The sequence below is a fragment of the Hemitrygon akajei genome, chromosome 16, assembly GCF_048418815.1.
Source record: "Hemitrygon akajei chromosome 16, sHemAka1.3, whole genome shotgun sequence".
Classification (NCBI taxonomy): domain Eukaryota; kingdom Metazoa; phylum Chordata; class Chondrichthyes; order Myliobatiformes; family Dasyatidae; genus Hemitrygon; species Hemitrygon akajei.
In genome coordinates this window covers 6,155,762-6,183,203 of record NC_133139.1, presented here as the reverse complement: position 1 = coordinate 6,183,203, position 27,442 = coordinate 6,155,762, and the positions used below count along the sequence as shown (strand labels likewise).

At 42.2% G+C, this 27,442-nt stretch overlaps 1 protein-coding gene across 3 annotated transcripts; it reads right to left on the bottom strand.

Annotated features, from left to right (window-relative positions):
* On the bottom strand, positions 1-27,292 carry mob3a (MOB kinase activator 3A). 3 transcript variants are annotated; one of them, XM_073068147.1, is made up of 4 exons: positions 27,161-27,292; positions 7,484-8,026; positions 3,527-3,729; positions 1-993 (listed from the first exon to the last, which is right to left on the bottom strand). In XM_073068147.1, the coding sequence occupies exons 2-4, from the start codon at positions 7,899-7,901 to the stop codon at positions 964-966; spliced, it is 651 nt and encodes a 216-aa protein (XP_072924248.1). In that variant the 5' UTR covers positions 7,902-8,026; positions 27,161-27,292; the 3' UTR covers positions 1-963. The 3 variants fall into 3 exon arrangements, with proteins under 3 accessions (XP_072924248.1, XP_072924249.1, XP_072924250.1); XM_073068148.1 differs by lacking the exon at positions 27,161-27,292 and adding an exon at positions 27,045-27,148; XM_073068149.1 differs by lacking the exon at positions 27,161-27,292 and adding an exon at positions 12,468-12,612.
* Between the last annotated feature and the right edge of the window lie 150 nt (positions 27,293-27,442).

Sequence of the window (27,442 nt, the reverse complement as noted above, 5' to 3'; positions counted from 1 at the left end):
TAGAGAACAAAACTTATAATGTTTTAATAACATTATACTTTAATCTGAAGCAGAAATTTTCATCACAGAATCAAAAGCAAAAATAACAAATTTCAGACAGTCAGATATCAGAGCACATGATATAACAAAGAAAAATATGATATAAATTTTAAAAAGAACTTGTTTTTACCACAGATGTCCCCCTTGAACTGCAAAACTATACTGTATCATTCATTAACAGTAAGATTTTAAAGAAATATAGTAAAAAAGTATATCGTTCTTTTTTAAATATTTAAAAAAAGTCTGAAAACTTTTCTTTCCTTTGGAACAAATATTCTATGTACCGTTCAGGACAATTTATTTTCTAAAGACTGTGCCATATGGAGCACTGTACCATTACAGGAAATATATTTTGAAAAGAATGCTTGGTATTCCTGTTAAAGAAAGACAACTGAATTAAATATGACAGGAATGTTGCAATCTGTTTTTACAGAGGTTTTTGGCACCAGCCAAACCCTGTAGTATAGCTATAGTTACCGTGCAAGTAAACGAAATAGATGAACTATTCTGTTTTTCTGGTGGTTGAATGGTGCTTTATCAAATTTACCAGAAACATTCAGAAGCGCTTCACATACAATAAAATGCATAAAATTTCCACAGATTTTATATCAAGCAGGATATTTATCATCAAAATGCTTTGTTGTTTGCACCATTGTAGCTGCAGAATCGTGTTATTGTAATGAAACAATTAACTATCCCAGGAAGATGCTTCAGTGGCGAATAGAATTTTCTGTAATCATTGCAGTTGCCGACAGCAACAGAAAATTCCCCATCAGTTGTTTTAACCTTTCATGTTTCAATGTCAATGATCATTTGAAATAGGACCAACATTTTTCTTTCAAAATTTCTTTTCTGCTCAGATAATCCATTTCAATAATGATGTGGATGGTACAGCTTCTTGTGTGATTGATGAGTTGATGCTTTTCAATGGCACATTCTCATGGTCATCTCCTTCTGTGGAAGGAAAGGAAACTGTTACTAGCAGACGTAAAAGCCCTGAAAATGTTCTTGCAGACTGCTGGTGGCAAAGTGAAATGCTGAGGCAAATACTGCAGCTTTTAAGGGGGAGAAAAAAAGAGTTGAAAAGCAAGGAAAATATCAAAAAAGGAATTGTGAGAATACATAGTGGCCACTTTATTAGGTACACCTGCGCATTAATGCAAATATCTAATCAGCCAATCATATGGCAGCAACTCAATGCATAAAAGCATGCAGACAGGTTCAGTTGTTCTTTAGACCAAACATCAGAATGTGGAATAAATGTGATCTAAGTGTCTCAGAAGTACCATACAGGGTGGTTTAGGTATCTCAAAAGTTGCTGATCTCCTAGAAATTGTGGATGCATTGGTAATCATTTTTCAATGTTCCTTAGATTCAGGATCAGTTCCTGAGGATTGGAGAATGGCTAATGTTATCCCACTTTTTAAGAAAGGAGGGAGGGAGAAAACAGAGAACTATCAACCTGTCAGCCTGACATCGGTGGTGGGAAAGATACTAGAGTCCATTATTAAGGATGAAATAGTGGCATATCTAGATAGCAGTGATAGGATTGGGCCGAGCCAGCATGGATTTACCAAGGGTAAGTCATGCTTGACTAATCTGTTGGAGTTTTTCGAGGATGTAACCAGGAAGTTAGTTAGACGGGGGAGATCCAGTGGATGTAGTGTACCTCAATTTTCAGAAGGCATTTGATAAGGTCCCACATAGAAGATTGGTGGGTAAAATCAAAGCTCAGGGAATCGGGGGGAAGGCATCGACATGGATAGAAAACTGGTTGGCAGATAGAAAGCAAAGGGTAGCGGTGAATGGGTGTTTCTCGGAATGGCAGGTGGTGACTAGTGGGGTGCCACAGGGCTCGGTATTGGGACCACAGCTGTTTACCATTTACGTTAACGATTTGGATGAAGGCATAGAAAATAACATCAGCAAATTTGCTGATGATACTAAGCTGGGTGGCAGTGTGACATGTGATGAGGATGTTAGGAGAATTCAGGGTGACTTGGATAGGCTGGGTGAGTGGGCAGATACTTGGCAGATGGCGTTTAATGTGAATAAGTGTGAGGTTATCCACTTTGGGAGTAAGAACAGGAAGGCAGATTATTATCTGAACGGTGTAGAGTTGGGTAAGGGAGTAATACAAAGAGATCTCGGAGTCCTTGTTCATCAGTCACTGAAGGTGAATGAGCAAGTGCAGCAGGCAGTGAAGAAGGCTAATGGAATGTTGGCCTTTATTACAAAGGGAATTGAGTACAAGAGTAAGGAAATCCTCTTGCATTTGTACAGAGCCCTGGTGAGACCACACCTGGAGTACTGTGTACAATTTTGGTCTCCAGGGTTAAGGAAGGACATCCTGGCTGTAGAGGAAGTGCAGCGTAGATTCACGAGGTTAATTCCTGGGATGTCTGGACTGTCTTACGCAGAGAGGTTAGAGAGACTGGGCTTGTACACGCTGGAATTAAGGAGATTGAGAGGGGATCTGATTGCAACATATAAGATTATTAAGGGATTGGACAAGATAGAGGCAGGAAATATGTTCCAGATGCTGGGAGAGTCCAGTACCAGAGGGCATGGTTTGAGAATAAGGGGTAGGTCATTTAGGACAGAGTTAAGGAAAAACTTCTTCTCCCAGAGAGTTGTGGGGGTCTGGAATGCACTGCCTCGGAAGGTAGTGGAGGCCAATTCTCCGGATGCTTTCAAGAAGGAGCTAGATAGGTATCTTATGGATAGGGGAATCAAGGGATATGGGGACAAGGCAGGAACCGGGTATTGATAGGAATTGATCAGCCATGATCTCAAAATGGCGGTGCAGGCTCGAAGGGCCGAATGGTCTACTTCTGCACCTATTGTCTATTGTCTATAACAGTCTCAAGAGCTTACAGAGAATGGCAGTTCTGTGAATGAAAACGCTCTGTTAATGAGAAAGGTCAGAGAATGGCCAGACTGGTTGAAGCTGACAGGAAGATGACAGTAACTCAAATAACCTCACATTATAACAATGAGCAGAAGAGCATCTCTGAACGTTGAATCTTCAAAATGGATGGGCTACATCAACAGACCACAGCGCGTTCCACTCCTGTACCTAATAAAGATTTAAACACCCTGTGGCCCTATCAGGGGGAGAACATACAAACTCCTTACAGGGGATGCCGGAATTGAACTCAAATGTCCAGAACTGCAATAGCGTCATGCAGGGTATGAAAGGGACCTCAATGTGTATTGAGGGGTAATGTGTGAACGGACCCCAACATGTTTAAAACTTAGAAACAGACCACTGATGGCAAATCACCAGGATTTCACATCAACAGGGTAGTGGAGTATCAGGTTTACAGTACATTGAAAAAGATCCTCCCTAACACACTGTATTAATCTCCACTTTCTCTGCACGTCACTAAGTTATTATTGTGCCTTTTAAAAAAATATTACAGACCATTCACTAAAGGTATTAAAATCTACCAAGTTTCCTTATGGTAAACTTAAAGTTACATACCAGGGGTACTAATTCTTTGTCGTCTATAAGATTGAATTCCTTAACAAAGTAGTAAAAATGTTTGTAACAAGTATTAACGTGGGCCTCTGCTCCCATGAAGCCAATTCGATCGAAGTGGTGGATGTACACATGGACAAAAACACGGAAAAGCCGAGAAAGGATCTTCTTGCAAACTTGCTGGAAGTTCTTGGGGAACGGGGTTCCTGAGGAGGAATGAAAAATACACGGTTTAATTATCTAAACACAAGAGATTCTGCAATGCTGGAAATCCAGAGCAACACACACAAAGTGCTGGAGGAACTCAGCAGGTCAAGCAGCATCTATGGAGAGGAATTAACAGTCAAAGTTTCAAGCTGAGTTCTGATAAGGGTTTCAGCCCAAAATGTTGACTGTTTATTCCTCACCATAGATGCTGCCTAACCTGCTGAATTCTACCAGTGCTGTGTGTGTGTTGTTCTGGTTTAATTCACTTGCTGATCTGAATGTTGACAACCATTCAATATTTCTATGCAGTGGAGATAGCAGTAACTCAAAGTTCTGGAGGAATTCAGCAGGTCAGGCAGCATCTATGGAAAGGAATAAAGAGCCAAACTTTTGGGCTGAGAGACTTCATCAGGACTTGTAAGGAAGTGGGAGAAAGCCAGAATAAAGTAGGTGGAGGTGAAGGAGTACAGTCGGAAAACTGAAAGCTGCTGAGGGGCAAGGCGGGTGTGTGGGGGAGGTGGTAATGAAGTGAAAGGCTGGGAAGTGATAGGTGGAAAAGGTAACGGGCCACAGGAGGCAAGTGATGGACAGGTGAGGAGAAGCGAAGGGATGAGAGGAGAGTCATAATGAGAAATGGAGAAAGACAGGAGAAGGAAGGGGCAAGAAGTTACATAAATCGATGTTTATGCCTTCAGGTTGGAGGCTATCCACATGGAATATGAGGTGTTGCTCCTCCGACCTGAGAGTGGCCTCATCGTGGCAGTGGAGTAGTGGGGATCAAAGCTTTCCTTTCGATCTGAAACCATCTCCTTGATAAATAATGACTGAAGTAAAATATGAAGGGTGCACAGGGCAAGTGAATAACGTTGAATGACAATAGAAATCGGTTGAGTGTACTGAAACTGTCAAACTGAATTAAGTTTTTATGGATAATTTCTTTACAGGTTAGTAGATCGATATGTTAATCAATACTTTTAAAATATCTTCTATTTCTGAGGGATTTGGTGTCTACAAATAAAATTAATTCAAGATTCAGCTTATTTATCACATGTACAGTGAACATACAGTGAAATTCGTTAATAACCAAAACACCCAAGGGTGTCCTGGGGACATGCAAGGACCACCACATATTTTGGCGCCAGTGTGACATCCCTCAATACTTGGCAGAACAACACAGAACACAACATGCAATGAGACAACACCAGCAAAACAAGCCCCATTCCTCCTCCCGCATCCCTGTGCTTACACACAGACACACACACACAGTTCCCGAACCCCAGGGCAGAGTCTTTGGCAGCGGACTTGGACACATAGATATCAGGCCTTCAACTACTACAGTGGATTTACTGAGATTGACACACCTGGGTTTAAATTAGATTTTCAGCCAGCAGTGGTTATGTCATTAAAAATCAGTTATAGCTCTTTTAGCATGTTCCAACACCTCAGTAATTTTGAGAGAGAAAATAGCGTGAAATTACTGAGTGATCATGCATAAGTCTCAGTGTGTAGACTGTGGAAGGGCAGGACATCACTGGAAACAACTGCTAGTCACCTAAACTTTCAGTGTGGGTGCCAGAAGCTAAGTCTAAGCCATAAGATACAAGAGCAGAATTAGGCAATTCGGCCCATCGAATCTGCTCTGCCATTCAATCATGGCTTTTTTTTCCAGCCTTATACTCCTATTTTCTTCCCAGTAACCCTTTATCAAGCAAGAACCTATCTCTAGCTTAAATACACCCAATGACATTACCTCCACATCGATCTGTGGTAACAAATTCCAGAAATTCATCAACAGTGGTTGAAGAGATTCTCTGGGTACCACAGTAGTATAGCAGTTAGCAAGACACTATTACAGCTTGGGGAATTGGAGGTTGGAGTTCAATTCCGTTGGGAGTCTCTGTAGGTCCTCCCTGTGGAATGCCTGTCTGCACCACCCTCCCCGCCCCCCCCCCCCCGGTTTCCTCATGCAGTCCAAAGACGCATTGGGTAGGTTAATTGGTCATTGTAAATTGTCCCATGATTAGGTTAGGATTAAATCGGGGTTGCTGGGGCAGTGTGGATCGATGAGCCAGAAGGACCTATTGTATCCTTAAATAAATAAACAGTTTATTTAGAGATACAGTGCAGAACAGAATGTTCCAGCCTAACAAGCTGCACTAGCCAGCAACACACCTATTTAACCCTAGCCTAGGATAGTTTATACTGACCAATTAACCTGTCTCTCTGGTGCTTCCCACTCTCAGTCCACAATAGAGACCCATATCGGAATCAGATTTATCATCACTCCCGTCATGAAATTCGTTGGGGTTTTTTTGCAGCAGTTCAGAGCAATACATGAAATTACTACAATACTGTGCAATATATCCTAGCTACATATATGTGCCTAAGACTGGTATTGCAGATGACTCTCTATTCTGAGGCTATGCCCTCTGAACCTAGACTTCCCCACTATTGAAAACATCTCCACATCCACTGTAGACCTATGAATATCTGATAGGTTTCATTGAGATCCCTCCTCATTCTCTAAACTCCAGCAAACACATCGTAGGTGCGTAGTCGGTAACTTAGACAGCCCCTCCTTTACCTGAACGTCCATTTATATTTGAATAAAGACACTAACTAGCATGAAGTCACATTGGCAGCTCTTCAGTCATTCAGAAAGTTTACACAAACATTTTTATTTGCTGTTTTTGTTTAAACTGGATGTGAATGACATTGAGATTCACAGTGAAAAAGTTATCAGAGCTGCCGCCTCTCAGCGTCAGAAACCACGTGCAATTGTAACCTCGGTTACTGACTGTGGAATGTGCACATTTTCCCTGCGACCACAAGGGATTTCCCACCCCACCCGGGGGCTTTGGTTTTCCCCCAGGTTGCAAAGACATGTAGGTTGGTGAATGAACGGGCCTCTTTGGACCATGGCCTGTGTGTAGGTGAGTGACAGGATCCGATGAGGGAAGTTGATGGGAGTGTGGAGAGAATACATTGCAGCAGGATTAGTGTAAACAGGTGTTTGTGGTCAGCAGACACAACTGACCAAAGGCCCAGTTGCTGTATCTATCAATGAGTACAACATTTTCTCAGAGAAAATAGGGAACTTACAGGAAAAGACATAAGACAGAGGAGGAGAATTAGGCCATCATTGTTTTGAAAAATAAATCAGCCATGACTGAATGTGTTTCGCCATTCCATCATGGCCGATTTATTCTCCCTCTCAACTCCATTCTCCTGGCTTCTCCCCGTAACCTTCAATGACCTGACTAATCAAGAACTTATCAATCTCCACTTTAAATATACTCAATGACTTGGCCTCCACAGGCATCTGTGGCAATGAATTGCACAGATTCAATGCCCTCTGATCCTAGACTCCCCCAATATAGGAAACATCCTCTCCATATCCACTCTATTTAGGCCTTTCAATATTCCATAGGTTTCAATGAGATCTCCCCTGATTCTTCTAAACCTCAGCGAGTACAGATCCAGAGCCATCAAACACTCCTCATACATCAACCCATTCATTCCCAAGATCATTCTTGTGAAACTCCTCTGTACACTCTCCAACACTAGGACATCCTTTTTGGATCTGGAACCCAAAACTTCACACAATACTACAGATATTGTCTGACCAGTACCTTATAAAGCCTCAGCATTACATCCTTGGCTTTATATTCTAGTCCTCTCAAAATGAATGCTAACATTGCATGTACCTTCCTTACTACCTGCAAAGACAAGACGACAATTGTTCTAACTCACCAACATTGGTTGGGAATATGCTCTCATTGTTGACTTGGGTTTCAATCCAGTCCATAAGCAGACTCATGTATTGTGGTGCTGAGAGGGCAGTGGGCTTCCTGTACTTATTTTCATCTTGCCACCTGTATTCATACCGAGGTCCTCCAGACATGACAGGGCAGGTGGCGTCAGTGCAGAACTCCGATACAGTTCCATAAATCAGATTGATACGGTTGAAGAAATCCACCACGTGGACAGCTACCCAGTCATTGAGATCCTCGTTTGAGGGAAGCTGAACTGCCACTTTCAGATCCAGACCAGCATTCAGCGATGCTTGTGCCCTCTTGTGCAATTCGAACCTCTGCGTACCTGGCTCAAACTTGCGCTTGGGACGAAAAGTCTTATCCTTATTAAACACTTGTTTCAAGGCCACGGCCATGTTAAACTCTTGGTGGCAGTCTGCAAAGAGGTGGACTGGGAATTCTTTGAGATAAAGAGGGCTACTTGAGACAAGCTACTCTGCTTGTGCACCTCAAAAAGTTCCTTTTACTCAATTCTTCAGTTCTGTGAAAAACAGAAAACAAAAATTAAATCATATTGTACTTCATAACTATATCATACTTCTGGTTGTTCTTTAGAAATTACACCTGTCCCAGTCATAAACTTAAGAGGATAAATGTAGAATTATGCAAAGTAAATTTTCATGTAATAATTAGTGCCAAAATTACTCCTAAGCACATAGATTGCTTTTTATTTCACTCAGGTCTAAATTGAATAAAAGCAGTCAGTTGGAAAACAAACACAAGATTCTGCAGATGTTGGAAATGCAGAAAGACAAAAACACACATAAAATGCTGGAGAACTCAGCAGATCAGGCAGCAACAATGGAGAGGAATAAATAGTTGACATTTTGGGCCGAGACCCTTCATTAGATCTGTTCATCCAATGGCGACAGTTTATTTATTTCCATAGATGCTGCCTGACCTGTTGAATTCTTCCAGCACGTGTGTGTGTCGATTTGGAAAACAATATGGCTTCTTCACTGGTGGTGTAGTGGCATCAGCGCTGGACTTCGGAGCGAAGGGTCCCGAGTTTGAATCCAGCCGGCTCCCTTGCTAGCAACTAAGCCTCGTAAAAACAAGAAAGCCTGCTAAAAAAACACCGTCACGACGGCGTCCCGATGACTCCACTCAGAGTTAAGGGCTCTCTTCTCTTTGTCTTCAGAAGGAATTAAATAGCATTCTTGCACCTTACACCCTACGTAAATACCGGTGATTGAAGAAGTACATTACTGCAATGAAGTTTATTATATCAGTGGTTAATTCCCCTCCTACTTCCTCTGGTTAATGAATCACACAGGGTTAGAGCACCACAGGCAAGTAGAGGCAGTGGTTTGGATAGAGTATGAGTTTGCACACAGTCCTGAGCGAACAGGTAGACCAATTCTGTAACACACGCCATGGCTCTGTAGAAAGCTAGTGGTTTAGTTGCTTTAGTCAGAAAACAGATGATTCACATCATGCATCAAGGAACTTCTAAAGCCATTTGTTTTAAGTTTTGAAATAATTTTTAAAAAGTACTATTTGAGCCATTTCTCTGAGATGGGGTAGTTTGTGCTATGTAGATATTAAGCCTCTGACCTGGATTAAGTTATTTTAAATGCTTTCTTGAGATGCCACATTCAGGCTTAAATGTAGACACGGTACTTCACTCCTACAGCTTCATGCTCCAACATGATAGTTTCTTCGTGTTAAAGAAATTACGTACAGCAACTTTTCTTATAACTCTGCCATGAACGGTTTCAAGCTTGGTTGTGAAAGAAGGGTTGGGCATGGGTCTAGCAATCCCATCCTGTTAAAAACCCAGAAAGAGAAAGAGCAACTAAAGCTCAAAAGACCTTATCTCTGAAACATACCCTATACCCCAGCAGGAATGATAGGCTTAACTATATTTCTACATGTGAATGGAGCCTCTGATGGACCAACAGATTTATTTACAATCAGACAGAATTGGAATACAAGAGAGATTCTTCTATCTGACCTGTGCCAATTACTACAGGCATTTTGATTCTAACCAGTTATCCTCTGGTTGGATCAATCCTGCTCCCGATTCCACACAACACAGATATTTCCCCTGCATCACAGTGAAAACAAGCTAGCACAAAAGCAGTCACAGTCATGAACCTTCCATTTATTCTGTTACAGTGTGTTGTGGCAGTGCCACAGCAACTGACTCATATGAACATTAATCATATAAGAGGAGATTCTTCAGGAACTTGCATTTCTCAGCTGTGCAAAAGCACACGTAAACTTTGACCATAAGACATGGGAGCAGAATTAGACCATTCAGTCCATTACAGCTGATTTATTATTGTTCTCAACCCCATTCTTCTGCCTTCTACCTGTAACTTTTGATGCCCTTACCAATCAGGAGCCTATCTACCTCCTTTTTAAATATACCCAATGACTTGGCCTCCACAGTCACCTGTGACAACAAATTCCCCAGATTCAGTACCCTCTGGTTAAAGAAATTCCTCCTCATCTGTCTTAAATGGATGTCCCTTGACATAAAGTAATAAATGTGTATGTGTAGATCCATAAACTGTTATTTGATGAAGACTGAATATTTGACACAAACGCAGGCTGACTTAAAGTACACTTATTATCAAAGTATGTGTAATAGTTTCTTTGTAATGTTTCACTGCTAATGTAATGGCTTCTCTGTAATGTTCACTGCTGAGATAGCGGTTTCTCTGTAGCAGCAATGTTTGGGTTATGGCTTGGAGATAACGGGGTTGGTAGGCAGGGGTTAGCCAATGAGAACATGTTGTTCATTCTTGTGTGTCTGGGAGCTGGGTTTTCACGGTCTTTTGTCGAGGAGAGATGAAGAGGGAAGACGCGAGTGGAGGGAGCTGGTAGAACGCCAGACGGAGTGGACTGGGATCTTGAGGGTACAAAGGTCGGCGACGTTCGGAGGAGATCGATGGTGAAAGCATGACTACTGAGTGAACTCGAACTTGGGCCCACTTTTTTGTTTTGTTTATTTTCATTACTAACCCTATATTCAGATTAAGATTCATAAAGTCTATCATTTAATTGCATATGGTGTACTGTCTGCTATTTTGCGTTGTGGGTTTGTAACTGGGGGTACATTACACAGCATCCACACAAACGTGATTACTCAGTTTGGCAGGGCCGAAGGTTGATTTTTCTAGACGAACGCCTGAGGGTTACACATGTATACAGTATATAACCCTGAGATTCATCTCCCCAGACAGGCGCGAAACAAAGAAACACCATGGAACCTCTTCAAAGAAAAACATCAACCCCTTTTTCCCAAGTGAAGAAAAAGCAAATTGCACAAAAGGGTAACAAAAAAAAACAAGCGAAAAACAGAATATATAACAAAATCGAAGGAGTCCAGACGTATTCAGTCAGTGTTCAGTCAGTGTTCGTTATCCGCAGATTGCCTCAATTCAAAGTCACCCAAAATAGCAACCAAAAAAAAGCACCTAAAAATCAGAAATGCATCATAACATGAACTGTACAGTCCAATCCTCCATGACAACAGTAATTGACAGAACACAGAACATGAAATACATAATGTTATAAATTCAATATAAAATCAGAAAATAATAAATATGGACTTAATGATCCCAAATTAACAAGATTCAAAAAGAGAAGCCAGAATGGTCTTTCAACTTCTTGCCTATTGAAAATTCAACATCTCAGGACAAGACCAGCCTGACACACATCAAATCTCAGATGCTCTTGGTTTGTACACTGGAAAACTCAATGAGTGTTTCATCCTCTCGAAATATCTTACATAAATGTATGGAAAATGAACAAATATGGGCAATTGGAAATGTACAAATTGCATAATTGCTCAAATTATTGAATTTAGGTACTTATTGATATGTTGATCCTCATTATTTCAGAACACTCCCTTCCTATAACAACCACAATATACTGTTTAAATACAGAGCAATTGCATACATCAGCTATATTAAAGATGAATAAAAATGCGCAAAAATACAGTACTCTGAAAGTAGAGCTAGGGTGCCTCAGACTACTGCATACTACTGTATTTGTCAATGTGGAACAGTGAGTGAATTTGTAAATCTGGCAGGAGCAAAGGATATTGGGAATGGTGAGGGTGTCACACACAGTGCAGGAGGGGTCTGGGATAGGTGGCTGAGAAGGAGTGCCAGGGGCAGGGGGTGGTGTGGTGCAGACACACCCAGATCTGAGACTTCAGGCAAGGTCATTTGATTCCAAACAACTGGACTATTGACCATTACAGAATGTCTCTCTTGTGTTTCCTGCTCCCTCCCCCTTTCCACTCTCAATCCACAATAGAGACTCATATCAGAATCAGGTTTATCATCACTCACATATGCCATTAAATTTGTTTTTTTTGGGGAAGCAGGACAGTGCAATACATAAACTTACTACAGTACTGTGCAAAAGGACATTAGCTATTTATATGTGCCTAAGACTTTTGCATAGTACGGTACTACAATTATAATAAGGACCTTACTCTTATTCTGGCTTCTGCCCCCTTCCTTTCCAGTCCCAAAACTGTTTATTCCCATCCTTTAGATACTGACTGACCTGCTGAATTCCTCCAGCATTTGTGTGTTGCTGAAGATTTCCAGCATCTGTAGAATCTCATGTTTATATTAAGGGCTTTTTCTATAATGTTCTTTTACCTTTTACATAAGGAACTCTTCCGAGTGTGATTCATTCAGCAGCAATTTGCATGCATCTGGTTCTTCCACTTTCAGAGCATTAATCTCCAAATCAATTTTTTAAAAATAGCAAACCTTAGAGACTGATGAGAATTATGAAATTTGAAAGCCAAAATACACCCCAAACATTACAGTATTTAAAAAAAAATTCATGTTGCCTCTCTGTAAAAGAATGCTTTGTTTTACTGGTACGTTCAAGTCTTTTTGCAGGCAACAAAATGTTTCCCCTACCTTCAAAATGATGCATTCACTTACCTTTCTACACAAATAAATCTCTGACCATCGCTGGATTAAGAGTATAGGTTTAAACACGAAAATAACTTATCCTTGGTCACTATTTTCCTGAAAATGTGATTTTACAGTTTGAATATAAACATTAAACCAACAACAACTGAGCAAAATGTCTATGCACTACATGACTGGCTTCGTTCATTTATAATGCTCAGATTCTCTCAAGCAACTCTACTGGAATGTACCATGGCAGATAAAGGCACGGGGAAATCCAGCAACAATATAATACTTGGGGAACTTCCCAGGAGAGTCATTTCCTGTGTGCTTTTTTAAATTATTACATGAAATGCCCAACCACTAACAAGAAATCTGGAGATGTGTGGGGTGTGCAGGGCGGGTAGCACTGGTGAAGGAGCTTATTGTGTCCATTCCCGGGCAGCTCACTCAGCTTTAGGCCCCACTGGACATTCACTCTCACCTGTGGCTCCAGTAGCTGTTTGCATGTGACAGCGGCCTCACCCCAGTAGACTGCTTTGACAGGTGGGCTAAACCAGGTGAGGGTAGCAAGCGGGATTCATACCCCAGTGATGTCTGTCCTAGCACGTGAAGTCCGTTCCAGCATACTGGACAGATGAGATCTACAGTGAGATCCAATGGCCAGGAAGGTGGTTCTAAAATGCTCCATGAAGAGTGAAGGGCACAACAAGGCATAGAAGTAGTCATGGTCCTCTACTGCAACCAAGGAAGAGCCCAGTTTGTGATGAATACTGGACTCAGATCTCTGAGGTCAAGAGAGTGGAACTGCCCCAGTGCAAGGGCTTTTCCACTTTGAAAACTCTCCCACAGAGGTTTCCTGTCATCATTGGATATGGCATGGAAACCACCAAAAAGCAATTCATTCAAATAACTGACTGTTCAGATTCTGTGAATAGTTCTGGAGTCGAGTTTCCCAAAAGAATTACGTAAAAGCTTAGGCAAATAACATTTTTTGTCATCTTGCAAAAAAAAAGTGGCTTGGGTACACAACTGACCTGTCCTAGAACCTCAGATGTTTGCTTGGACTAGCTTGAGGAGAAACAAGACCATAAGATATAGGAGCAAAATTAGGCCATTTGGTCCATCATTTCATCATGGCTTATCAATTTTCCTCCCAGCCCCAATCTTCTGCCTTCTCCCAGTATCCCTAATCAAGAACCTATCAACCTTTGCCTTAAATATACATAAAGATGGCCTCCACAGCTACCAGTGGCAAAGAATTCCACATATTCACCTCTGTCTGGCTAAAGAAATTCCTCATCTTTGTTCCAAAATGATGTCCCTCTATTCTAATGCTGTATCATCTGGTCTTACACCCCCCCCCCCCCCCACCAAACATAGAAACCACCCTTTCCACATCCATTCTATCAAGGCCTTTCACCCCTCATTCTTCTGAATTCCAGTGAATCAGGCCCACGGCTATCAAATGCTCTTCATATGTTAAGTGGTTCCAACCTAGAATTATTTTCATGAATCTCCTTTGAACCCTCTCCAATATCAACACATCCTTTCAGAGATATGGTGCCCAAAACTGCTTGCAATATTCCAAGTGAGGCCTCCCCAGTGCTTTATAAAGTCTCAGCATTACATCCTTGCTTTTATATTCCAGTCCTCTTGAAATGAATGCTAACATCGCATTTGCCTTCCTCACCACAGACTCAACCTGCAAAGTAACCTTTAGGGAATCCTGCTCACAGACTCCCAAGTCCCTTTGTGCCTCAGTTTTTTTTTGTATTTTCTCTCCATTTAGAAAGTATTAAACCCTTTCATTTTTTAAATTAAGTGCATGACCATACACTTCTCGACACTATATTCCATCTGCCACTTTATCACCCATTCTCCAAATCTAAATTTTATAGCCTCTCTACTTCCTCAAACTACCTGTTCCTCTATATTGTCTGCAAACTTTACAACAAAGCCATCAATTCCGTCATCCAAATCATTGACATTTAAAATAAAAATAATTAGTTCCAACATTGACACTTGTGGAATACCACGAGTCACCGGCAGTCAGGCAGAAAAGGCTCCATTTATTCCCACTCTTTGCCTCCTGCCAATCTGCCACTGGTTTATCCATGCTAGAATCTTTCCTTTAATACCATGGGTTCGTAGCTTGTTAAGTAGCCTCATGTATGGCACCTTGTCAAAGACCTTCTGAAAATCCGAGTACGTATCAACCAATTATTTGTCTATCTTGCTTGTTATTTCTTCAAAAAGGTCCAACAGATTTGTTAGGCAAGATTTTATCATGAGGAAACTATGCTGATTACAAGCTATTTTATCATGTGCCTCCAAGTACCCGAAGGTCTCATCTTTAATAATCAACTCTCAACATCTTCCCAGCCACTGAGGTCACATTAATTGGCCTCTAGTTTCCTTTCTTCTGCCTCTCTCCCTCTTGAAGAGTGGAGTGACATTTGCAATTTTCCTGACTTCCAAAACCATTCTAGAATCTAGTATTTCTTGAAAGATCATTACTAATGCTTCTACAATCTCTTCAGCCACCTGTTTCAGACCCTGATGTGTACACCATCTGGTCCAGGTGACTTTATCTACCTTCAGACCTCTCAGTTTCCTTTTTGTTTTTTTTTGTAATTTTTTTTTTATTGAAGTTCATCATCAAACATTTCCATAAGATGTATTTCAGACATTGTACATATATATCATATAAATCACAAATCTACACAAAGTATTTATCTGAGGTACACACTCATAGAAAAGAGTGGGAAGAAAAAAACAAGCAAAAGGAAAGAACTATGTACAAGTAGGGAGTGATCTTTTTTTTTACAACAGATTCATTGATTTGTGAGAATAAAATCAGGCCTATGAGGCATTATGTAGTTAAACCATTTTTCCCAGTATGAATCAAATTGTTCCAAATTGGATAAAATTCTCCTACGTTTGATTGGATTTAATAGCCCATTGACATTAAAAGAAATGAATTTTACCTTGTCCTTAGCCATCTGTATTTATCTGTCAATGTACCATTGAAATTAGAATGAAATTGATCTACTCCCCGAACAAATAAGAACCAAGAAACGCAAATAACAACAAAAATGGCAATGAACGTGTGATCCCAAGGCTGAGGTCTCTAGTAGATGACCCTGCGTTGAGCTAGAGGAAATGTCTAGTTGTAGGGGATAACCCCTCCTACTTGTGAGTTGAGGGCCCCCAATGCAGTATTCATAAAGGTCAGTGAACAAATCCATTACACAGAAAAGATTTCCCTGTGTACTACTCCTATATATATTATGCACACATACTTATATAGACACATTACATACACATATATATTCTCATTTTGGTGGGGAAAAAGGAGTAAGTGAGAGAATAAAAAATAACAACGAAGTAATTATAAAATCCACATTATAATGTATTTCTCGAGATAGGTATATCACCGTGTACTTTTGCTTCCATTTAGCTTCTCAACATTTTTAAAGTTAGCCAAACCTTATGGCTCTTCTGAAGGGGGTGAGGACTGTCTTTGGGAAACTCCCGGTCTCTTCCTGATATATTTCTCTCGGCCTCCTCCCGTCTCCTGCCTTCTCGATTCTCGCACTATTTCCCAAGCGGAGCCGGATAATTCCTCAGTCAGGCTTTCCCTCGTTTTGGTGACGCTAACGGGCAACCCTCTGGCCTTCATGTCTGTAGTCGCCTCTTCCACCGTCTGGTATGGTACAACCACGTCCCGTTGTCATAAAACACTCGAAGTTTAGCAAGGTATGGAGTTTGAAATCTAATCTTGTTTTGCTTTAGTACTCGCTTTACTTCAGAGTATTCTTTGCGTTTCTGCAGGATCACGGGGGGGGGGGGGGTAATCTTGGTCGAAATATATTAATTTATCGTTGTAAAACACTCTCTTCTTTCCCCAGGCCCTTTGTAGAATCTGCGCCTTGGTGCTGTACTGCAGGAATTTAATTATAATTGAGCGTGGCTTTCTATCCTGGGTAGGTTTCGGAACGAACATGCAGTGGGCTCTCTCGACTTCCAACTCCATAACCGAGGGAAGATCCAGCTCGTCCCGCAGTAACTTTTCGACAAACTCCGTCATAGACGAGCCCTCTGCTCCTTCGGGAACGTTGTAGATTCTGATATTTTTCTGCTGTGATCTTCGCTCCAGGTCAAACAGTTTACCTTCTTGGTGATGTATTATTTTTATTGTCTTGCTCAGTATCTGTTCCACGTTTTGAACGCAATCTTCCACCTTCTCAATTCGAGTCTCTGCCACCGCTATTTTTTGATTAACGCTGGCGAGCTCTGCCTTAATATCACGGAGCTGCTGCTTTATATCTTTCTGGACCTCCATTATTTCTTTTAGGATTTTGAAGATATTCGCCACTTCGCCTGAACGAGGCCCAGCAGCCGCCTCACTCACACGCGGTCAGGTAGGAGAGCCGCTCGCTGCACTCCTCTCGGACGCAGGCTCCGCAGTGTTGCTTTTTTTTATTTCCATTTCTTCTCCCCACTCTTGCCCCTCTTTTCAGTTCAAATATTTTTCAAAAAATATTATGTTTGATGGGCTAACGGGGCTTAATACGCGTTTTTCCGGAGGAGCTTGTGACTTAAGCTGCTATTCTCGACGATGACGTCACCGGAACCTCAGACCTTTCAGAACCTTCTTCCCAGTAACAGTAACTTTATACACCTCATGACCCCCGACACTTGGAATTTCCACCATATAGTTCGTGTCTTCCATAGTGAAGAGTGATGCAAAATACTTATTCAGTTATCTGCCATTTCCTTGTCCCCCATTACCTCTCCAGTAATGCTTTCCAGTGGTCCGATATCCACTCTCGCCTCTCTTTTATACACATGTATCTTAAGAAACTTTTGGTATCCTCTTTAATATTATTGGCTAGCTTACTTTTGTATCCCATCTTTACCTTCTTAATGACTTTTTATTTGCCTTCTGTTTAGTTACTACTGTCTGGCATCAAGGGGCTACTGCATAGGACTGAAAGAAGCTGCAGAAGGTTATAAATCTAGTCAGCTCCATCTTGGGTACTAGCCTACAAAGTACCCAGGACATCATCAGGGAGTGGAGTCTCAGAAAGGTTGTGTCCATTCTTGAGGACCTCCAGCACCCAGGGCATGCCCTTTTCTCACTGTTACCATCAGGTAGGAGGTACAGAAGCCTGAAGGCACACACTCAGTGATTCAGGAACAGCTTCTTCCCCTCTGCCATCTGATTCCTAAAGGGACATTGAATCTTTGGACACTACCCCACTTTTTTAAAAAAACAGTATTTTTGTTTTTGCACATTTCAAAAAAATCTATTCAATATATGTAATTGATTTACTTGTTAATTGATTATTATTTTTATTTTATTTATTTTTTTTCTCTCTGCTAGATTATGTATAGCTGCTAAGTTAACAAATTTCACGTCACATGCTGGTGATAATAAACCTGACTCTGATTCTGTTGGTTGTTAAAATCTTCCCAATCCTCTAACTTCCCAGTAATCTTTGCTCTATTATATGCCCTCCCTCTGGCTTTGCCTTCTCTTTTTAGCCACAGGTGAGTGTTCTTGACTTTGGTATACTTCTCTTTGGGATGTACACAACCTGTGCCTTCCAAATTGCTTCCAGAAATTCCAGCCATTGCTGCTCTGCCATCATCCCTGCCAGTGTTCTTTTCCAGTCAATTCTGACCAACTCCCCTCTCATGCTTCTGTAATTCCCTTTACTCCACTGTAATACTAATACAATAGACTTTAACACCTTCTCAAATTTTAGGGTGAATTCAATGATATTATAATCACATCATAAGTTATTGTACTGTGGTTTGGAGAAACATCGTGTTTCTATATGCATTATATGGTTATATACATGTTTATAGTTAAATGACAATAAACTGGCCTTGACTTGCCTCTTAAGCTTTATCTTAAGCTTTCTAATCAAATCTGGTTCATTGCACAACACCAAATCCAGAATAGCTGAACCCCTAGTGGGCTCAACCACAAACTGTTCCAAAAAGCCATCTCATAGACAGACGAGAAATTCCCTCTCTTGGAATGCAGCATCAACCTGATTTTCTTAATCTACCTACATATTGAAATCCCCATGACTATTGAACATTGCCCTTTGGGCATGCATTTTCTATTCCCCATTGTAATTGGTAGACCACATCCTCACTACTGTTTGGGGGTTTGTATACAACTCCCATCAGGGTCTTTTTACCTTTGCACTTACTTAGCTCTAACCTCAATGATCCAACACCTTCCAATCATGTCACCTTTTTCTAATGATTTAATTTACTTTTTTTAACCAAAACAATGCCACCCCCTCTGCCTTCCTGGCTATTCTTTCAATACAATGTGTATCCTTTGACATTAAGCTCCCAGCTATAATCATCTTTCAGCCGTGATTCAGAATTGCCTACAACGTCATACATGCCAATCTGTAACTGTGCTACAAGTTCATCTACCTTATTCTATATAGTGCACACATTCAAATATAGCACCGTCAGTCCTGTATTCACCCTTCTGATTTTGTCCACCTTTTACGGTGCAACAATTATGCCCTATCAGCCTCTTCTTGCTAGGAGTCTCATTACACACTGTCCTCCTTTAGGGAATAATTCCTGCACAATTCCACATGGAACTACGGAATTACATGGAGCATTGTTGCAGCAAAATAGCATCCATCATCAGGGGCCTCCAGCACCCAGCTCATGCTCTCTTCCTGCTGCTGCCATCAGGAAGGAGGTACAAAAGCATTGCGCCTCTCACCACCAGGTTCAGGAACAGTTATTACCCCTCAACCATCAGGCTCCTAAACCAGAGGGGATAACCTCACTCAGCCATCACTGAAAAGTCCCCACAACCCCTGGGCTCACTTTGGAGGACTCTTCATTCCATGTTCTCAATATTTATTTATTTATTTTCTTTTTTGCACACTGGTTGTCCACCGCACTGGGTGTGGTATTTTATTGATTCTATTACGGTTATTGGATTTACTGAATATGCCTGTAAGAAAATGAGTCACAGGGTTGTATATGGTGACATATACACACTTTGACAATCAATTTACTTTGAACTTTAAACTGTAAAAAAAAATCAGCTTGCCAGGAACTAGACTGGAGAAACAGTACAAATCATGTGTACTTTACAATAAATCGATCTACACCCAAGAGCACAGTAACATTTTCAGTTCTACAATTCTAGTACCTTTTGGGAATTCACGGGCAATTTCTTCAACCACTTACTTGTACATTGTATTCTGACGAATTGCTACTCTACCAAATGGGTCAAGTGGCCTAATTCGGCAACATCTTATGATCTAACAATCTCTTTGAACCCCGACCATCAGACGGGGTACCACAGCATTAGGACAAGAACTATTAAGATGGGAAACAGCTTCCTCCCCCAGGCTGTGAGACTACTGAACGCCCTGCCACCAGCTAGGTCTTATCACATATGAAGCACCAGTAGTGATATACTGTATACAATCTCATTCCAGGTAGTCCCCAATTTACGGACAACTCGGACTTACAAACCGAGGAAGGAGAACGCCGTCTGCCATTTTAAGTCATTGCCGTTGACACTGTGTTCAGTGTGTAACTTTGTATTTCGCTTAAATCTTTCTTAGCAAGAGTCACCCTGAACCTCCACCCCACCGTTCCGGTCAGCTGGTGGCGCAGTGAAATCAGCACCGGGCTCGAGACAGACAGCTCCCACCTTAGTGTGCCGGGTTGATGTCGAGCTCACTACTCGACCGCGTAAAAAAAAAGCACTGCCATCTCCAGTTTAAATTCCCACACGGAATATTGTGGAGGATCAAATACCCAAACCCAGCACAGCCCCCACTTGTCCCATTTAACCTGAGTCAGAACAATGGTCCTTAGGACCCGGGGAATTCAGTGCAGTGGTCCTTAGAACCCAGCGGACCTTGGGAGCCGGCGCAGGTCGGGACCCACTCCCCGCAGTGTTTCTGTTCCATTGATGGGAAGTGATCGCGATTGAAAATAAAGTGGAAATAATAAAGAGTTTGGAAAGAGGTGAAACGCCATCAGTCACTGGAAAAGCATTAGGCTACAGTCGGTCAACGATTAGAACAATTTTAAAGGATAAAAGATAAAGTGAGAGTAATGGAGCATGTGAAAGGCCCTCCCCCGATGAAAGCTACAATTATTACTAAGCAATGCAGTGGTTTAATTATTGGAATACATACATTTCTGAAGTGCTTTATATACATAGAAAGGTCAAATATATACTATATACCCAAGACAAACGTTTGACTAAATGACGCTAAATAATACCGGCTGTACTTGTTCCGACTTACGTACAAATCTGACTTAAAGACGGACTCAGGAACGGAACTCGTATGTAACCCAGGGACTGCCTGTATATTTTTTTTCTTTTTTGCTTTACTTATTTTATATGTTTATATGTATACATGTTTATATTTATTATTGTAATTTATATTATTTATTTCATTATTGCAATTTTTGCTGCCCCAAAAATATTTTGTGGAATATGCCAGAGCTATTAACCCCGATTCTGAAATCTGTGTATATTAAATAACACTGGGAACTGTGGTGCCTGGACAGTCGCATATTGGGGTTTTCTTCAAATACTAAGAAACTTTGTGTGACTCAGAAATGACCTGAGAATTCCCCACCACTCGTATGTCAATTCATTACAGCACTGTAGGATCACATTGGTTGCATTTCTCTCCACGATCAGCTCAAACAGATACTAGAAAAAAAAACAAAGTTTGTTTTGTTTTTGTGGCTGTAGCATAGCAACCAGTCGTTAAAAATGCAGCTATTGCAGGAAGAAGATATTTTAAGATTTAAGGTGGGGAGAAATGAACAATACTGCACCTACAAGATCTACAGTCAGTGGCCACTTTATTTGGTACAACTGCTCATTAATCTAAATGTCTAATCAGCCAATAGTGTGGCAGCAACTCAATGAATAAAAGCATGAAGACACAATCAAGGGGTTCAGTTTTTGTTCCAACCACGGTATAATTGTTGGTTTCAGACGGGGTGGCTTGAGTACCAGCATCTCAAACTGCTCATTTCCTGGGCTTTTCACACACAACTGCCTCATTACAGAGAATGGTACAAAAAACAAACAAAAAAAATCATCCAGTATGCGTCAGTTCTGTCAGCTAAAATGCAATGTTAATGAGAGAGGCCATACAGGTTCAACTGACAGGGAATCAGAATCAGGTTTATTATTACCAGCATGTGTCTGAAATTTGTTAACTTAGCAGCAGCAGTTCAATGCAGTACAAAATGTAGAACAAAATAAACAAATAATAAATCAATTATAGCATATGTATATTGAATAGATTAAAAATCGTGCAAAAACAGTAATAATATATCTTTAAAACGTGAGGTAGTGCTTAAGCATTCAATGTCCATTTAGGAATCAGATGGCAGAAGGGAAGAAGCTGTTCCTGTGTGCGTTCAGGCTTCTGTACCTCCTACCTGATGGTAACAGTCAGAAAAGGGCATGTCCTGGGTGCTGGAGGTCCTTAATAGTGGACGCTGCCTTTCAGAGACACCACTCCTTCATGGAGTGCAGAAGAGTGTCTCTGAATGCACAACACATTGAACCTTGAAATTGATAGGCCACAGCAGAAGATCACACAGGGTTCCACTCCTGTATCTAATAAAGTGGCCACTGAGCAAATAACTATTGTAAAAACTTAAACATTGATTTGCTCAGCATTTTCAAATAGGTTAAATAGGGGAAATAAATATATACTTGGGTTATATTTTTAGCTCTTCCTTTTAGTAAACCAGTGTCATGAGAGAAAGCAGATATAACCGAAAATGTACCTCTCCAGTGTTTTAAAGTTTAAAGTAAGATTTACTATCCAAGTATGCAAATATTACCACATACAACCCTGAGATTCTTTTTCCTGCAGGTATACTTAGCTAATCCATAGAATAATAACTGTAACCAGGATCAATGAAAACCAAACTGTGCAAATGCAAATATAAATAGCTACAAATAAAAAGCATGATACTACATTGATGGAAACATTTGCAGTATTCTGGGCCGTATTTGAGTATTGTGCGCAGTTCTTTACAAGGAAGTTTACAAAGATATTGCTAGGACTTGAGGACCTGAGTTATAGGGATAGCTGAAGAGGTTACGACTTTATTCCCGGAGCATAAGAGATTGAGAGGAGATTTGATAGAGGTATACAAAATTATAAGGCTTTTTTCCACTGAAATTGAGTGAGACTAGAGCTAGAGGTCGGGGTTAAGAATGGAAGGTGAAATATTTAAGGGGAATATGAGAGGGAACTTCTCCACTCAGAGGGTGGTGAGAATATGGAATGAGCTACTAATGCTGGATGTGGGTTTAATTTCAATATTTAACAGAACTTTTACAGGTTCATAGATGGGAGGGGTATGGTCCAGGTGCAGGTTGATGAGAAAAGGCAGAATGAAAATTCTGCAATGAATAGATGGGCCAAAGGGATTCATTAGTACTATCCTGGCTTGCATATCGACTTAAACGGCTAGGATGCAACATCCGTGGCCTCCATTAGTTGGGGTTTGACAAAGATGAAATGATGAAGGAGAGGATTTTCACAGCGACAAACTGCTATACCTACCCATTGACCTCCTCCCTCACCTCCAGTCAGGGCCCCAAACAGTCCTTCCACTTGTGAATCTGTTGGGGTTGTCTATTTTATCCAGTGCTCCCAATATGGCCTCCACTAGATTGGTGAAACCTGTCATAAACTGGGGGACAACTTTGTCCCCCATTTCATTCCATCCACCAAGAGTGAATTTCCCAGTGGCCAGCCACTTTAATTCCTATCCCCATTCTAACATGTTGGCACATGGCCACCTCTTATACCACGATAAGGCCACTCTCAAGGTGGAGGAGCAACACCTCATATTCCATCTAGACAGCCTCCAACCTCAATTTCCCCAACTTTTCTCCTCCCCACTCTGGCCTCTTACCTCTTCTCCTCACCTGCCTACCTCTTCCTCCTTCCCTTTCTCCCATGGTTCACTCTTCTCACCTATCAGACTCCTTCTCCAGCCCTTTACCTTTCCCAACCACCTTCTAGTTTCTCCTCCTTCCCTTCCCCCCACCTGTTTATACTGACTTCTTCTCCCTTCCTTTCCAGTCCTGATGAAAGGTCTTGGCCCAAGACATCAACTGCTTATTCATTTTCATAGATGCTGCATGACCTGCTGAGTTCCTCCAGTATGTTATGCATGTTGCCCTAGATTTCCAGCATCTGCAGAATTGTTTGTGTTTACCCTTTGTCAAAACTCAGAGGATCTGACCTTAAGATAGGAGGCATCTAGTAAACAAACTGCTTTGTACAAAGATACTGATAATACTGAAATGCAACAGCCTTAATGGACCATAGTGAGCAAGTTTGGACACAGTGAACAATCTACAGCAGATATGAATGGAGTGGAAGAGTACAGTAGCCTAATGGCTTACTGTGCCACAGTTTGTACATATTCCCAGTGATTGCATGTGTTTCTGGGTGCTCTGGTTTCCTCCCACATTCCAAGGTGATGTACGGGTTGGGGGTGAGTAAGTTGTGTGCACGCTGTGTTGGCGCTGGAAGCATGGCAACACTTGGCAGGCTGTCCCCCAGCTCGGGCTGTGTTGGTCATTGATGCAAACTAAGTTTTGATTTTTCGATATTCATGTGACAAATAAAGCTTATCTTTAGAAAATGGATGACAAATGAAAAACAGAGCCCAAATTACAGAAGGTTGGAAGTAACTATAAAATAGGATGCATTATACAACAGTCAGGAGATAATAGTCTAAAGCTGGTTTACTAAATAACCAGCATATTAGATGGGGTGTTGTGAATCAGCTCTGTTTTAGCAGATCATCTGTGATTTTCATGAGGCCCAATCTGTACAGCTGTCTCCTGTTTACTTGTTAATCCGAGGATGAGGAGAACAGACGGTAATGCCTGCTTCATCTCTACACTGCTCTTAACTTGTCCAGCTGGTCACAGTCAGGGAGGATGTGGTCCTGAGACAGAATGAACCTGCGTTCTAGTCTGAGCATAGAAACAGAACCGATCTTCAATATAAACATTCCTGCAACAGTGCAGGAAATAGGTCGCAAAGGTAGTCAAATAACTCCTTACATACTTCATGGCATTTGGATACACTGGGCAATTCCCCAAATAAATACAAACACTTCCGTATAAAATGTATAAACAATATGTAAAAAGAATAAAACATATTTAATGTCCGAAAATAGCTTATAAATCTAATTATCTGTTTACCTTCCTTCAATACAAGACCATAAGAGATAGGAACAGAATTAAGACTTTCAGCCCATTGAGCCCATCCTGTCATTCCATCATGGCTGATTTATTATCCCCCTCAACTGCATTCTCCTGCTTTCTCCCTGTAACTTTGATGCCCAGACTAATCAAGAACATATCAACCTCTGCTTTAAATATACCCAATAACTTGGCCTCCACAGCTGTCTGTGGTAATGAATTCCACAGATTCACTACCCTCTGGCTAAAGAAATTCCTCCTGTTTGATTCTCTATTCTGAGGCTGTGCCCTCTGATCCAAGACTCGCCAAATATAGGAAACATCCTTTCCACATCCATTCTATCTAAGCCTTTCAATATTTAATAGGCTTTAATGAGATTCCTCCCTCACTCCTCCCACCCCCACTCTTCTAAACACCAGCAAGTACAGACCCAGAGCCATCAAAAGCTCCCCATACATTAACCCTTTCATTCCTGGAATCTTTCTTGTGAACCTCCTCTGGACCCCCTCCAATTCCATCACAAACAAAGAGAAAATCTGCAGATGCTGGAAATCCAAGCAACACACAAAATGCTGGAGATACTTAGCAGACCAGGAAGCATATATGGAAAAAAGTACAGTCGATGCTTCAGGCCAAAACCCTTCTGCAGGACTGGAGAAAAAAAAGCTGAGGAGTAGATTTAAAAGGTGGGAGGAGGAGAGAGAACCACCAGGTGATGGGTGAAACTTGGAGGGGTGGGGGATGAAGTAAAGAGCTGGGAAGTTGATTGGTGAAAGAGACAGAAGGCCATGGAAGGAAGCAAAGGGGGGGGGGGGAGAGAGAAGGAGCACCAGAGGGAAGCCATGGGTGGGCAAGGAAGTGAGGTGAGAGAGGGAAAAGGGGATGGGAAATGGTGAAGGAGAGGGGGGTTGGGGGCCCCGGAAGTTTGAGAAATCAATGTCCATGCCATCAGGTTGGAGGCTACCCAAACAGAATATGAGGTGTTGTTCCTCCAACCCAAGTGTGGCCTCACCACGACAGTGGAGGCCATGGATGTAGATATTCTTGAAGTGGTCTCCCAATCTACGTCGGGATTCACCAATAAACAGGAGGCCACACCGGGAGCACTGAACACAGTAAATGACTCCAAAAGACTCACAGGCGAAGTGTCACTAGTGTGGCCTCCTGTATATTGGTGAGACCCGACATAGACTGGCTGGAAGAATGCTTCGCCGAGCACCTGCACTCCACCCGCCAGAACAAGCAGGATTCCCCCAGCGGCCACCCATTTTAATTCCACTTCCCATTGTGACATGTCCATCCGTGGCCTCCTCCACTGTCGTGACGTGGCCACACTCAGGCTGCAGTAACAACATCTTACATTCTGTTTGGGTAGCCTCCAAGCTGATTTCTCAAACTTCTGGTAATGTCCCCCAACCCCTCCCCCTCCATCCTTCTCCAGTTCCCATCCCCTTTTCCCTCTCACCTCATCGCCTGCCCATGGCCTTCCCTCCGTGATCCTTACCCCCTTTTTCTTTCTTCCATGGCCTTCTGTCTCTTCCACCAATCAATTTCCTAGCTCTTCATCCCTCCCTCTCCCCTCACTCCACATTTAAAATTTACTCAACTTTTTTTCTCTCCAGTCCAGCCGAAGGGTTTTGGCCGAAAACATCAACTGCACTTTTTCCCCCCATAGATGCTGCCTGGGCTTCTGAGTTCCTCCCAGCATTTTGTGTTGCTCAGCATGACGTCCTGGCTTTTATTCTCTAGTCATCTGGAAATGAACGCTTACATTGCATTTGACTCCCTCACTACCAGCTCAACCTACCTTTGGAGAATCCTGCACGAGGACTCCCAACTCACTGACACTGGCCATTAAGCGCGACTAAACCGCTCATTTGCAAAGCACCAGCCTCCTTCCAGCCTGTGGTTTCAGATTATTTGCAACATCTCTCAGCTCACTGTTGCGGAGGGGAAATTACCACCGTTTTATCTAAAAAGTGAGCTGACCATATTTCGCCATTTTTCAACACAGCATCAAAGCAAGCACATGGCTCACAATAAGCACAAGAAATGCTGGAAATCCGGAGCAACACACACAAAATGCTGAAGGAACTCAGCAATTCTGGGTGAGAGGGAGAGGAGGGGTGGGGACGGGACTGGACAGTATGGGAGTGAGTGGGTGGGTGGGGACGGGAGGGTAGAGGTGGGGTGAATGGGGAGGGGAGGGGTTGGGTAGGGAAGGAGGGAGAGGGTGAGGATAGTGAGCCCAGGGTCCGCGACAGCTCAGCCCGGCCGTGAAAGGATTAAACTCCCGCTTCATTCCCCAACTCCAGCTCACCAGCTGAGTGGAGTGTCCGGGGCCGGCCCACCCGGTGCAGCCACCACACCTGAACGTCTTTCCTTCTTCTCTGCCCGGACTGGAACGACCCACCCACCCCGACATCGATAACTTACCGCCAGCCGCCGCCTCCTCCTCCACCGGCCGCGCTCACTCTCCGGCTACGGCCCCCTTTGCGCAGGCGCCGGGACCGCCGTGCATGCCGGGAATCGTAGTTCGACTCCGCAATCCGTCTCGGTCTGCGGCTGCTGCCTGCACTGTGCGTGTGCGTGTGCGTGTACCGCCATGCATTCCGGGAACAGTAGTTCCGTTCGGTTGTCCTGACGCGCAGGCGCCTAGACCACCAAGCAGGCCGGGAACCGTAGTTCCATTACGTCTGTCCGGCCGCAGGGCGTTGG

Coding starts and splice junctions, on each gene's coding strand:
- mob3a (XM_073068147.1), bottom strand. CDS start 7,901: ATGGCCGTGGCCTTGAAACAAGTGTTTAATAAGGATAAGACTTTTCGT. Junction 3,730..7,483: donor CATATTCCCAACCAATGTTG/GTGAGTTAGAAC, acceptor ATTCCTCCTCAG/GAACCCCGTTCCCCAAGAAC. Junction 994..3,526: donor ACAAAGAATTAGTACCCCTG/GTATGTAACTTT, acceptor TTCCTTCCACAG/AAGGAGATGACCATGAGAAT.